The 13,786-nt window shown below is 35.4% G+C and overlaps 1 protein-coding gene and 1 non-coding gene across 9 annotated transcripts in view; both read left to right on the top strand.

Annotated features, from left to right (window-relative positions):
• ARID4A (AT-rich interaction domain 4A) overlaps positions 1–13,786 on the top strand; it is a 76,140-nt gene that overhangs the window by 792 nt on the left and 61,562 nt on the right. For 6 of the 8 annotated variants that reach the window (XR_002831843.1, XR_002831842.1, XR_002831844.1 and 3 more), the window contains exons 2-7: positions 397–453; positions 2,255–2,365; positions 3,214–3,279; positions 4,264–4,354; positions 13,016–13,095; positions 13,180–13,274. Coding sequence is in view for 4 of the 8 variants with exons in the window: in XM_014465091.2 (XP_014320577.1) it covers positions 442–453; positions 2,255–2,365; positions 3,214–3,279; positions 4,264–4,354; positions 13,016–13,095; positions 13,180–13,274 (455 nt within the window). In the remaining 4 variants the exon portion in view is untranslated. Of the gene's footprint in view, positions 1–265; positions 290–396; positions 454–2,254; positions 2,366–3,213; positions 3,280–4,263; positions 4,355–10,342; positions 11,379–13,015; positions 13,096–13,179; positions 13,275–13,786 lie in introns of those variants that run through there. The other 2 variants (XM_014465090.2, XM_023763236.1) reach the window with 2 other exon arrangements.
• On the top strand, positions 4,784–4,890 carry LOC111828075. Its single transcript, XR_002831851.1, has one exon. It is a non-coding gene; the product is annotated as a U6 spliceosomal RNA (small nuclear RNA).

Here is a 13,786-nt window from a genome sequence, read left to right as displayed (position 1 = left end):
GGGGGGCGGGCCGAAGTCGGCCATCTCGGCGGGCGGCCGAGCGCAGGCTGGGCGGCCGCGCTGTCGGGGACTCGGGTTCAGCCCCCACGGCGCCCCGTCCTTTTCCTGGGCGATCGGTCCTGGGGATCCGACTGGAGCTTGTCGGGTCCAAGTAGCGAGCGAGGCGGGGGCGCGGTGGGCCGCTGGCGAAGTCCGGGGCGGAACCGACGGGCGCCCGCGGGGTGCTCGCTGCCCCCTCGGCTCCCGCGTCCCGGGTGCCCTCCGAGGGGATCTTCTCCTCCCGCGGCCGGTGAGGTTTCTGCCCCTCCCCGCCGGCGTTTGTTTACTTTCTTTTCCTGGGTCGGTCCCCCGCGGAGACTGATTTCTGGCTTGTCTTTCTCCTCCCCGTGGTTCTAGCGGCGGAGGACGGCGCTGGTGGAGCTGGAACCCCATAGGTCACCGATGAAAATGAAGGTAAGTGGAGTCAGCGCTGCTCCGAACCTCGTGCCCAGGACACTTGGCTGTCGTGAGGCTAGTGCTGTGGAATGTCATTATTTTTTCCCTTTGGCTGCTCAGGATGGGTTTCTCGGCCAGGCAGCGCTTTCTGAAAAGCAGGACGTGTTGAATGGGCGAGAAGTGATCATTGTGTCCAGAGGCAGGCAGCTCGGCCCATCTCCGAAGCAGCACTTTGGAAAGGCTGCTGCAGCCTTTCCATTGTTGTCCATTGGGCTAGTATTTTTAAACACTTCCTGTGTTGGCAGCAATCTTTGCAGAAGTAAAAGCTTTTGTCCTGCTTTGGTTCTTTGGGGGATTTTGGGGGGATATTTTTATTCTTCCTCAGTGCCAGTGTGATTTTTTCTAAGGAAAAAAAAAATAGGTGGATTGTGTAAGGGAGGTATCATTTTTGTTGGAGGTAAAGTGAAATTCTGTGGCTAAAATACTTGTAGTTGAACCAAAACGAACAGTTTTAGTTCAGTCGTTATAGTAAATAATTTTAAGCCTGTAGCTAACCAAAAAATATGTGTATCTTCTTCTGAAGACAACTAATATTGCAAACATCATATGTGATGTTTAAAGGAAAAGAAGGGGCTAGCAGTCTAGTGCTGTAGGATTGAATGTTTCAGGTCAGATATTTACTTGCTAAAAGTATTCCTTTTCAGTTTGCATTATTTGAAAATACACTAACTTTAAGAGGTTCTTGATTTCTTAGTCATTTACTATTTCAGTATATTAAGCCCTGAAATACAGCGTTTTCCCAAATTTTCTCTTACCTTCTTAAAGTGACCTTTAATGTTACTTATTTTTTTTAAGGTTACATATAACTTCTAATATTACTTGGGAAAACTTACTGGAAAAGTACAATCATTTCCTACTTAAAAATGTGTCTCTTAAGTGTGTACACTGTAACTTTTGCTCTTGGCAATGTTGAATCAAACTTGTATGGTACCTTACCTTTTGAAAAAAATAGGTAAAATGATAGATTGAAGTAGCAGTCACTGTTATTGTCAACATTGAAATGAATCGTAGAATGAAATTTCTCACATCTTTCAATGTATCTTATGGCCATTGGCTAAAAGTAGGTATTTCTTAGTAAAGCTTTTTATATGTATATACCCAAAAGACTACTGTGATAAACTGGTATGGCTACAAGTCTTGTGCCATCAGTTCATATCTCTGCATTCATCAGACTTAAACCTTTAAAATGCAGCTTTTAGCCAATGATTTTTTTCAAATAATGCTCTCCTTATCAAAAGGATTGGCTTCATTTCTTATCTGTACAATTATACTGTACCTGAAAAGATGTTGCCTTTATGTAGCTATATTAATAAGCATATAATTATGTATTGTTGGTATTAATTTTAATAGCATTATTTTTTTATTTGAAAACAAAATTTTCCCGAGACCATAATTGAGTAATTTAAAGTATTATGAGACACTTAATGTGCATATATTTTTTGTTTTTTTCTTATTTTTAATTTTTAAATAAATTTTAGAATTGTTGAAACATTTTGTATCTGGAGAAAAAAAATTGTATATCCCTACTGATACTTCCCAGTTTTAATTTAAATGTTTTATGTTATCAGGTATGTAGTTTATAAAGTAAAAGATTGTTAATAAAGTGTTTGCTTTGGGTTATTTTTGAATTATCACTGATACTAATAAACAAATAGTGTTACTGTTTTTATTACTTTAAACACAGAACCTTTTAATGAGACTTGAGATTGGAGTAAGGGGAAATAGTAATGAAATTCACATTTTATGTTCTTTCCATCAGGCGGCTGATGAGCCTGCCTATCTGACAGTGGGAACTGATGTAAGTGCCAAGTACCGAGGTGCCTTCTGTGAGGCAAAAATTAAGACTGTGAAAAGACTGGTAAAAGTTAAGGTAATTTTTTTTTCTTTTTATGTAACAGCATTACTAACTCTAGATTGAAAAGTGTTGGGGAGGAGAGGCATACTTCAAATCAACATTTCTTTATTGAATCATTATTTTGTGCAAGCACTGTTATACATAAAACTATAGGAAAAGCACATTAAGGTTTGAGAAATAACTCAAAATGAGAAACTATTTCACAGTGCTTCCATGAAAATACCATGTTCATGATACTTCCTATCATTTGGATCTTTCCTGTTTGTGGCATCATGCTTACTTAGGCTGTAATTTCTTTTTGCATGATGTTCACATTGAGACAGTTTCAAGTGAATAGGAATAATAATACAGTGGGAATTGTGTTTTCAAGATAGCATTAAAAATGACTTAGGAAATTTATTTTTAAGATGCTTTTATGACCAGAAAAAAACTTAACACATTATTTGTGTACAATATTTGGAAATATAGAATGTACCGAAGGATTAATGCCCATAGCTTACTTCTTAGAAATACTACTATTAACATTTTTTGTGTTTCCTTATAGTAATTTTCCTATATAAATGTTTTTAATAATCTTAGTTATAGTTCATTAATTCAGCAAACATTTATTAAGTGCCTATAAAATGCATTGACATTTGCTAACTGCTGGGCCTATAGTGATGATGGAGGACTAGAGCCTTCAAGGAGCTCACAGTTAATGAGAGAGACAATAAACATAAATACAAGACAATGTAATAAGTATTATAACAGAAGTAACCACAGGATGCTAAGAAAGCATAGATTAAAGACATTGTTGTTAGAGTATTACCATAAATGTATTGTTTTAAAGCTAACATGAATTATTGTGCAAAAATATTTTTCAGGTACTCCTGAAACAGGACAATACTACACAATTGGTGCAAGATGACCAAGTAAAAGGTCCTTTAAGAGTACGTATGTTCTACAGTGTAAAATCTGAAATGATGAATAATTCATACAATAACTTACTGAGTTTTACATTTGTAGATACAATTTTAAAATTTTAGAATGTTAGAGAACAAAAATACAAATGTGATGTTATATAGTTAGTATAAATTATGATAATACAATGGCTACTTCCTTAATTTAAGAATGTTAAACATCTTATGGGAGCGTAACTTTTAACGTCTATAAACATGAGTTTTCAGCGCCTCTTTTGAATTCTTTGATTTAATGCTTCATTTTGTTTTTTAGGTTGTTATATATATTTAGCTCGCTAAATGATATACTAATATAAATCTGAATCTTGTTATTCTTTCTAACATACCAAGTAAACTGTTGACTTTATAATTGAATTTAATGAAATTTAAGTTAATTTAACTTAATACCTATATTATGTTTTTCATTCATTTCTGGCCATTTGTTTGTATAATCTTTGTTCTGTCAGAATACTATTTTAGTTAATATCTGATATACAAAGGCCTGGAAGCTGAAAGAAGGTCAACTGGTCCATCTCTTTCTCTCTTTAGGTGAAATTTTTATCTAAAAGGTCCCTTAAATACAAATGCTGAATCCAATATTTCTATGAAAGAAATTAAAGCTGTTTTTGCTGTGTTGTATGGTTTTTTGGTTCTTACATCCCACAGTTTTCTTAAAGACAATGTGTTATAGTGAAAAGGCTCTGAAGTAAGACTTAAGGGCCTGGGTTCTCCTCCTGTATCCTGCAGATTGTTTTCTCTTCTGAGCCACAATTCTCAATGTGTGAAATGGAGGTAATAATAGCTTTCCTATGCCAAAGGGGGCTCAGATTGCATGATAAATGGATGAGCACTATTAATGATAAAGACCTATTCAATATAAGGTAGAATTATTCTAAGTATTATTATTTTTTCACCCAGGTGGCAGTGATTGGGTTTGTTTACATTTGGAAATGAATTTTTCATTTTGTGTTTTAGGTTGGAGCTATTGTTGAAACAAGGACATCCGATGGATCCTTTCAGGAAGCTATTATCAGCAAGTTGACAGATGCTAGTTGGTATACTGTGGGTAAGTAGTTAAGTAATAATTTAATCCATAGGATTGGATTTGTAGGTTGCATATATCTCTATTTTGTAAATACACTGAATCATTATGTTGGCAGAGAAATATGTATTCTTTCCTGTCACTTATCTCTTATAGTAACTTGGCTTTTGTGGCTATTTCATCCAAGATTATATGGTAATTTTTTTTTCCATAAGAAAAGTCAGTACAACTTAGTGTTGTAAATAATCAGACTTTTTAACTTTCTGTAATTACAGTTAGGATTGCATAGTTGCAATCTTTTAGTGTTGCTGTCTGTTTTATATAAGGATAGTATAGATGTTACCATGGGATTCACAGAGTACAAAATTCTGACCAGAGTAGATTCAAGCCTAGGTAATCATAGTTTAATTTTTAAAATATGATACAGTGAGGGTAAGGAAGATAAATGTCCGATAGCTTTGGCAGCACATATACTAAAATTGGAACGATACAGAGGTTAGCATGGCCCCTGTGCAAGGATGACACCCAAAAAAAAGAAGGAAGGAAGGAAAGATAGATATGTGCTACTAATATGAATTCACTCTTAACATTCCATGCATAACCTTATAGTGGCTTAAAAAAACTTTACTGTAGTGAATAGCAAGTGTCATAATACAATTAAATTAAAACCTAAATGTAGTGCTTATATAGTTGCTGTCTTTATGTTGATGAGAATATCAATAATTAACATTCCTAAATTTTCTCTCAGTACTTCCAAACTATACAGTCATGTGAATAACATCCAATCGTTGGTTTTACACTGAACATCTATCTCATTGTTTGTTTTTATGTTATATCTTGGTACAAATAGTATAATGACAGTGATGTAGTTTCCTTGTAGAAGTAAGAGAAATGGCTCTTAGATTTACTTGATTTGTTGCTTCGGGTAAAAAATATTTATCTGCAGTTGTTCAGAGCTGTGAAGAACATGCTTTGGTTAACAATTGTACTTCCTGTCCCTCCTTCTACCCCCTTGGCTTCTATTAGTATTAGTAGCAATTTACTGAACATGACTACTACACTACTATTTTCTAACTATTTTTATCCAGCCATCGCTGGATTTCCTAAAAGTTGGTATTGGTTCACAGTGGTCTATTATTCTGAACTACATATTTTTAGGAAGCTTAGTTGTGGCTATTGGTAGATGTTAGAGGTTTAAAAACTAAGCTAATGTTTACTCTTAGTAAGTAAATACAGTTTTGCTATATTAAATAAGGCAGTGACAAAAATTACAAGAGTTGATGTGTGCAGAATCATGTTATATGATGCATGTTCAAATACTAATACCTCATTCTATTTGGTGTCCAATATCAAGCTTGTATTCATAATACTTGTATGGTTTTATTGATATAATGCTCACGCTTCTGCAGAAGCAATACTTTTCAGGTTTTCACATTCTTGATTTCTAGAACCTAGAATAATCCTTCAATTGTGAATAGCAACCTCTATCCTTTACATGAAAGGCATTTTAGCATTCCTAAAAACTAGTTGCTACTGAGCATTCTCTATGGTGATTTTCTCATCGGTAATTACAGAATTACAGAATTCTTGTTCTCAAAGAATTTAGAATTATAATTACACATAATTCATGTATTGCAATCACTAGTGTACATAAGAATCACTTGGTGCTTGTTTAAAAATTGAGATTTGAGGACCCCAAGTCTCTCTAATTTAGTAGATCGGGAGGTGGCAACCCAAGAATCTTTCTTTTTATATGCACAATGACTGAATCTAATGTAGCTAGTACACACTTAGGAAAACAAACCACACTTGGAGAAACAGAGACTTATCCAGGAGAAAAATTAAAAATTTTTAAGATCTTTGCATCTGTGTAATGAGAGAATTATCTAAAATATTTAAGGCATGAAGAGGCACTATTCACTTAATTGTACTCAATATAGCACTCTACTATAAAGAATGTTTAGGTATTGAAGGATGTAGACTACATAAAGGATGATTTGAATATAATGAGCTTAACCCATTGTACACCATTAAGCATCTGTAGACACAAGCGGCGGACCTTCTCCACATGCCGCACGCCTATTAAGAAAAAAAATGTTTTCCCTATGTGGCAGCCCTGACCAACTTTAAAATAATTTTTCGTGAGAATTTTCAGCTGAAAATATTCAAGAACACCCGAATTGTGAGTAACATTTATTTTTATAATATTCATTGCAATTTGATTTTTTAAATTAAATTCAAAATGTGGCGTGTGGGGATGGTTTCGTTTTGGACGTGTGGTAGTTAACTGGTTAAGAGAGGCAAAATAAAATGATCTCTTACAGGTCATGAACTTTCTATATTTTTCTTTAAGTGTCTACTACCTATTTAATTGCACTTTTCTGAAAATTTACTTGATTTCTAGTTCATAGGGAAGTGCTGTATAGGTAGAAACAGAAAGTTACACAAAGTATGAATGTTTTTTATGACTTTTTAAGAGGTCTTGAAATTATGTCAGAGTATTAAAAACGAAACAAAGGAGGATACCCTACTGCTGGTTTGGATCAAACAGGAACAATGAGTCAGTGATAGTAACATAGATACTAATTTTTCCTATTATAGCTTAATAACCAATTTTGAAAGAGGTTATAGATCTACTACAACACAATTTTTCAAAATCTAATAATACTTTGCCTTCTGATGGTGAACAATAAATAGCTCCAGCTCATGGATTTTTGTTTGTTTGTTTTTTGAACCTTGGAAATATAATTTGGAATAGAATTCATATCTACATTTTTCAATATTGCCATTAACTCCTGGTAAATACAACTCTCAATAAGACATTATAAAGTTACTCCTCTTTTGCCTTTTTGGGGTATGAAAATAACACATTGATTTGAAAAATAAGGGGAAAAAATGGCTGTTAAATTTAGTAACTTACATATAAAATGTACATATACATTATATATCAGATTTAACACTAAAATCTATTTGATCATTTATGTGTTTTTGTGACACATTATTTTTTTACATTAATTTTTTTATGCCTTATAGTTATTGTTCTGCACATGCATCATATCAGATCTCATGGAATTTCTAGTTTAGATTAAACTAGAAATGACTGACATTTCTTTTGGAATGCGCTGAAGGCTTTATAAGGCTTTTAATTTAGTTAGAGCCTCTTCTGACAAATGTTGTTATAACCAAAATCAACTACAATATGTTTTCAAAACTAGGTGGTTATTCCATTGACTAGAAAATTGTTAAGAAAAAATGTACTAAACAACAAGGAATCTATTCAGTCCTGTGATAGGCTTTAACCCCTTGTTTAAATGGCCTTTCATGAGACTTAGAATTCCCATATTTTAATCTAATTAGACATTTGAATGTTAATTTCTCAAGTTTCCAGATTCCTGAAGTTTTTGACCTTAGCTGTTGAAGGACTCAACAGATGATTTTATGAGTAACAGAACTATTGATTTTTCATAGGGAATGTATCTATTTTTAACTTTAAAGTTTTTACTCCATTATGTGAAATATTTCGTTTATCATAACTGCAATACACAGACATAATAATACTTATTTTTCCAAAGTCAGAATTTGTTCATTTTATACCTCTGCTTCATACCTGTTTATTATACATTTTGATCCCTCTTGACTAAACTGTAGCTCATTGATTAACTTTCTGATTCTCAATTTCTTTATCTATAAAAGGAAGGTAGTAATTTCTGTCTGGTAGAGGCTGCTGTGAAACTTAAGTGATAGCCAATTATAGAGTGGGTAAATAAAGTTAATTTATTATTATTATCTTACTATCCTCCAGCATCTAACAGTGTTACGATAGACTACTATGTATTTAGTAGTTAGATTAGATCCTTGTTGGCTTTTGTTTCTTTGAATTCTAACAGTTTAGGATTAGGCTTTGTATATTTGTTTGCATTGGTATTATTTTGCCTAGAGTGAGTAAAGTTAATTGAGAGAGTCTCAGCTTTATCATTTTTCTAAAATTAGGTTTTAGTATTTATATATAATATAATAACAGAGATATTACTTTTGTTATATCCTATTGCACTCAATGAATAATCTATTTAAATGCAAGTATAAGAAATTTCATAGAATTACTAAATCCTAATAACCTTACGTTTTTTTTTTCCTCTTGGCATGCTGTAGTATACATCTTAAACTGAAAGAAGCTAAGTTTACTAAGTACACCAGTTACTTATTTCACTTATCAAAATGCCAAAGTCACTTTTCAATGCCTACAAATTTTGTGTTCTTTTAAATGATTCTTAGAAGCTATAGAGAAAACTTCTTATAGGTAGAACTTTCATGATTTTGATAATCAGGATATCATGATTAATAGGTCTACCTTGCTGTTGGGTTTTCTATTTGCCTTTCAGAAAATCTTGAGAAATCACATGGCTTAACAGACTTGTTAAAGAACTCAAATACACAGTTTCGCATAGTTCTGTGAATTTTAAAATAAGTCTTAATACTGTTTCTCTTCTTTCACTTGAAGAGGGAAGGGTTCCTATGTAAAGCTGTGAATTGCTCCACAGTCTGCTGTTGAGAAGTTTCTTTGGTTCTTACATTATTTCTACTGGTAGTAAATAAAATGTGATGAGTGAAATTAATCTTTTCTTTCAAAAATCTGATTTATTTCAAAATGGTTATTTTGAAAAACAAGAATTATGTTAAACTTGAAATTTCTAATAAAAATATTTTGACTTGGGCTGCCATTGATTTTAATGATAAAAAACTGGGTAAAAGATTTTGTGACCTAAATTTAGTATTAATTGATCTTTCAGTCTCATTTTCCTTCCTCATACCTCCACTTAAATGTGTGTGTATATAAGTATGTAGGTGTGTGTCCAGTGTTATCATCTTTGTAATGTAGGCATCAAGGAAAATTGGAACTTTGAAGATTTTATTCTTTAGTATCTTACGGACTTTAATATTAATGTGAAGCATTATTTTAAATTTGGTATGATTTTATGATTTTGAATTTTATAAAGAACAGTGGTTTATTATTAGCCTTGACCCCATATGAATTATAATTTTGATACAAATGTTTGTTTAGAGCACTATAGATTAATGATGTAATTGTTAAAAGGTGCTGTTTTATCCTGTCATTGTGTCTGTCTGCAAGTGGTCATTAATTTCTGCATCATTGACAGTGTATAAAACAGCTGCTTTGTGGGATCATTATGGTTCTTTGAATATGTGCTTCAGGAGCTGTTAATTGCCTCTGCATTGTCTCCTGCATGTAAGAGAATCTAAGCTAGATGTCTTTAGTCTAAGAAAAAGAACTGACTGTGGTAGATAAATATTGAAGAAGTAGAGTGCTCTTACATAATTGAATTTCTGTTATGAAAAATTAAGTTTATGATTTGAAGGCAAAGTAATAATAAAACAACCTTTAAAAAAAAAAAAAAAGGCAGGGATGGCCTGGCCAGGTAGCTTACTTGGATAGAGCATTATCCTAATATGCCAAAGTTGTGGATTCCATCCGAGGTCAGGATACATATTAGAATCAACAAATGAAATCTTAAATAAGTGGAACAACAAATCAGTGTTTCTCTTTCTCTCCCTCTCCTCCTTCCTCTATCTCTAAAATCAATTAAAAAATTTTAAATGCAGGATTTTAATTATATAGATAACAAAGTAAGATATCTAAGATATTACTAAATTCAGGTAATGCAAAATTTTCTTTTATTAATACTAACCTATTTTGTTAGAATGGAAAAACACCAAGCAGCTTTTTGGCTCCTTCTTGAATCTGTCTGGTTCAGCCTCCTCACCTCCACTCCAGTCTTCGCCATGTCCACAAGAAGACCTACACGGTGTCCACCTCTGGCTCCAGGGTCTTTAGCAGCTGCTCATACTCCAGTGGGCCTGGCACCCAGATGATCTCCTATGGTGGCTTCCAGGCCAACTTGTGCTCTGGTGGCCTTTTCCTGGGTGGGCAGCAGCTACTGGGGTGGCCTGGGGTTACGACGGGGCTGGGAGTATGGGGAGCATCACAGCTGTCTAAGTGAACCAGAGCCTGCTGAGTCCCCTGAAGCTGGAGGTAGACCCTGACATCTAGGCTGTGTGCAACCAGGAGAAGGAACAGATCAAGACCATCAACAAGTTAGCTTCCTTCATCAATAAGGTGTGGAGCCTGGAGCAGTAGATTAAGATTCTGGAGATCAAATGGAACCTCATGCAGCAGCAGTATACAACTCACAGTCACATGGACAATGTTTTCGAGAGCTACATCAACAACCTTCGGCAGCAGCTGGTTCAGGAGGCAGAGTTTGGCAACATGCAGGGACTGGTGGACGACTTGAAGAATAAGTACGAGGATGAGATCAACAAGCGCACAGAGATGGAGAATGAATTTTTCCTTTCTAAGAAGGTAAGCTTACATGGATGAAGCTTACATGAACAAGGTAGAGCTGGAGTCCCACATGGATGGGCTGACCCTGACCGATGAGATCAACAAGCAACTGTATGAAGAGGAGATTCATGAACTGCAAAGATCTCTGACACATCTGTGGTGCTGTCTATGGACAACAATTGCTCTCTGGACCTCGATGGAATCATTGTTGAGGTCAACGCCCAGAATATGGACATCGCCAACCGAAGCTGGGCTGAGGCTGAGTTTCTGTACCATCAAGTATGAGGAACTGCAGATGTTGGCTGGGAAGCATGGGGGTGACCTGTGCTACATGAAGACCTAGATTTCTGTGCTGAACCAGAACATCAGCGGACTCCAGGCTGAGATTGAGGGCCTCAGAGGCCAGAGGGCTTCCCTGGAGGCCACCATCACTGATGCCGAGCAGCGTGGGGAGCTGGCCATCAAGGATGCTCAATCCAAGGTGATTGAGCTGGAGGCTGCTCTTGAGAAACACCAAGAAGGACGTGGCCTGGAAGCTGCACAAGTACCAGGAGCTCATGAATGTCAAGCTGTCCCTGAATGTGGAGATTGCCACCTATCACAAGTGGCTGGAGGGTGAGGAGAACCAGCTGGAATCTGGGATGCAGAACATGAGCACCCACACCAAGACCACCAGTGGCTACTCAGGTGGGTTGATGAACCCATCTTACGGGAACCTCAACTATGGTCTGGGCTTCCAGGCCAACTTGGGCTCTGTTGGGAGCTCTGCCTTCTTCAGCCGCACCAGCTCCTTCAAGACGATGGTGGTGAAGAAGATTGAGACCCAAGATGGGAAGCTGATGTCTGAATCATCTGATGTCCTCCCCAAGTGAATGACTACTGGGGTCCCTCCTGTCCTAGCCTTGGGAAAGGAGCCGTGCCGGGGAGCAGCGGGCACAGGAAGCCCTGTCTGAGGCTCAGCCCCAGGCCTAGCTCACCCTTGTGGTGGGGGAGTTACTGCCTGGGGGACCACCTCTTTCCCATGCTCCCAACTAAAAGTCAAATCAAGTGGTTTCCCCCCAAAAAATAAAGCCCTAGCTGGTTCTGCAAACCCTAAAAAAACACACACACAATGGAAAACCATCTAAAATTATGAAAAGCAGGATTAAATCTTAAAGTAACAATTTTTGTATATATATGTTTCCCTGTTCATGTTATTTTCATACATTTACAAATATTTGTTGATACGTCTATATGTTTTAAGTATCTGAAGTAAGGACTCCATTTTATATTTTATTTCTTCATAATGCTGGACAATCGGGTGTCTTCTGAGAACATTTTCTTTTTTGTAAGCTTTGTAAGTTCTAGATGTTAAAATCAGTACATTTCTGCAAAATTAAACCTATAAAATTATCAAGATAATATAGCTACTTATATGGTAAACGTTAGTTGTTAATTGTTAAATTCTTTGCCCCCATTTCCTTAAAGTATTTTCAAGTAGTTTTGAAGAAGTGTGATTTTTAAAAATTACAGAAGTAAAAAGTTTTAAGAAAAGTTCCATGTAATTTTGACTAATTTTTCAGAATTTTAAAAAAAAATTCAGCTTTTTGATGTTTTCCTCGTTTCAACCTTTATGTCTAAACTTCTTACATCCTCTTCTACCAAAAGAGAAAAGTTGAATCTTATGACTTTAGAACAGCGGTTCTCAACCTGTGGGTCGCGACCCCTTTAGCGGTCGAACGACCCTTTCACAGGGGTCGCCTAAGACCATCCTGCATATCAGATATTTACATTAAGATTCATAACAGTAGCAACTTTACAGTTATGAAGTAGCAACAAAAATAATTTTATGGTTGGGTCACAACATGAGGAACTGTATTTAAAGGGCCAGAAGGTTGAGAACCACTGCTTTAGAAGCTACTATGGTAGATTATCATACAAATAACTAGAAGAAGTAAATAATCCAACATCATTATCAGAAGTCAGTTTCTTGAAGTTAGAGGTACTCCATTGATAACTTGAAAAAAACACACCCATAACACTTCATTTTTGTAAACCAGGTTTTTGCTCATTCTTTTAGGAGTAAAAGTAACTTAATATTTGTGTTTTGACTATGCTGCTAATGGTTTAAGAAGGTGACTGGAGACAAGCAGTTGGGGGCAGCCATTTAACTTGTTTGGTACCTATAAAATGAAAAATGTGATATGTACATTTTAAAAGGTTTTGAAAAATAACCAATTACGGTTCTTGCAAATATTAAGCCCTAGATAAATAGCAATGACAGCATTCAGTGCAGTTATATTTTTATTTGTGGGCATAAATTTTCTCTTTTTCGCTTATTACAGTTTTTGATGATGGTGATGAGAGGACATTGAGACGCACCTCACTTTGCTTAAAAGGAGAGAGACATTTTGCTGAGAGTGAGGTAAGGTGACAAGGACTTTTGGGGTTGAACAAAGGATACTCATGTAGAGAAAAATGTGATTTAATTTATTTGTTTCTTATCCAGACACTTGATCAGCTTCCATTAACAAATCCAGAGCATTTTGGAACTCCAGTAATTGCAAAGAAGACGAACAGAGGAAGGAGGTCCTCTCTTCCTATGTGAGTGTTAACATATACAGTAACATTATAGTAATTATTATAAATTAAACAAATGACTTTTCTAGGATGGCTAAATTTGGGTAACTTTTTCATCACATCTTGTATTCTTATGTTAGATATATTACCCTGCGCCAACCTTGTTCTTAATTTTTCCCATTACTTTGTCAGTAATTATCACACTCCTTTTTCAAAAAGGTTATTTTTGTTTTGAATTACATTGCCAAATTCCATAATTGATACAATTTTCTTATTTTTAGTGAGTATATATAATTTTTTAACCTTTTTATTTCAAAAACATTTCAAACTTAAAATTTTTAATTTATCTTTATTTTTGAAAGTATTACAGATGTCCTTTTTTCCTTCCTGCTCCCGCCCAGGCATACCACACTATTGTCTGTGTCCATGGGCTATGCCTATATGTATATAAACTCTTTGGTTAATCTCTTCCAGCCTCCCCCACCCCTCTCAAACTTAAAATTTTAAAGAATATTACAATAAACTTAAATATATTC

The sequence above is a fragment of the Myotis lucifugus genome, unplaced genomic scaffold, assembly GCF_000147115.1.
Source record: "Myotis lucifugus unplaced genomic scaffold, Myoluc2.0 scaffold_278, whole genome shotgun sequence".
NCBI lineage: Eukaryota > Metazoa > Chordata > Mammalia > Chiroptera > Vespertilionidae > Myotis > Myotis lucifugus.
This window is presented reverse-complemented; position numbering and strand designations above follow the sequence as displayed.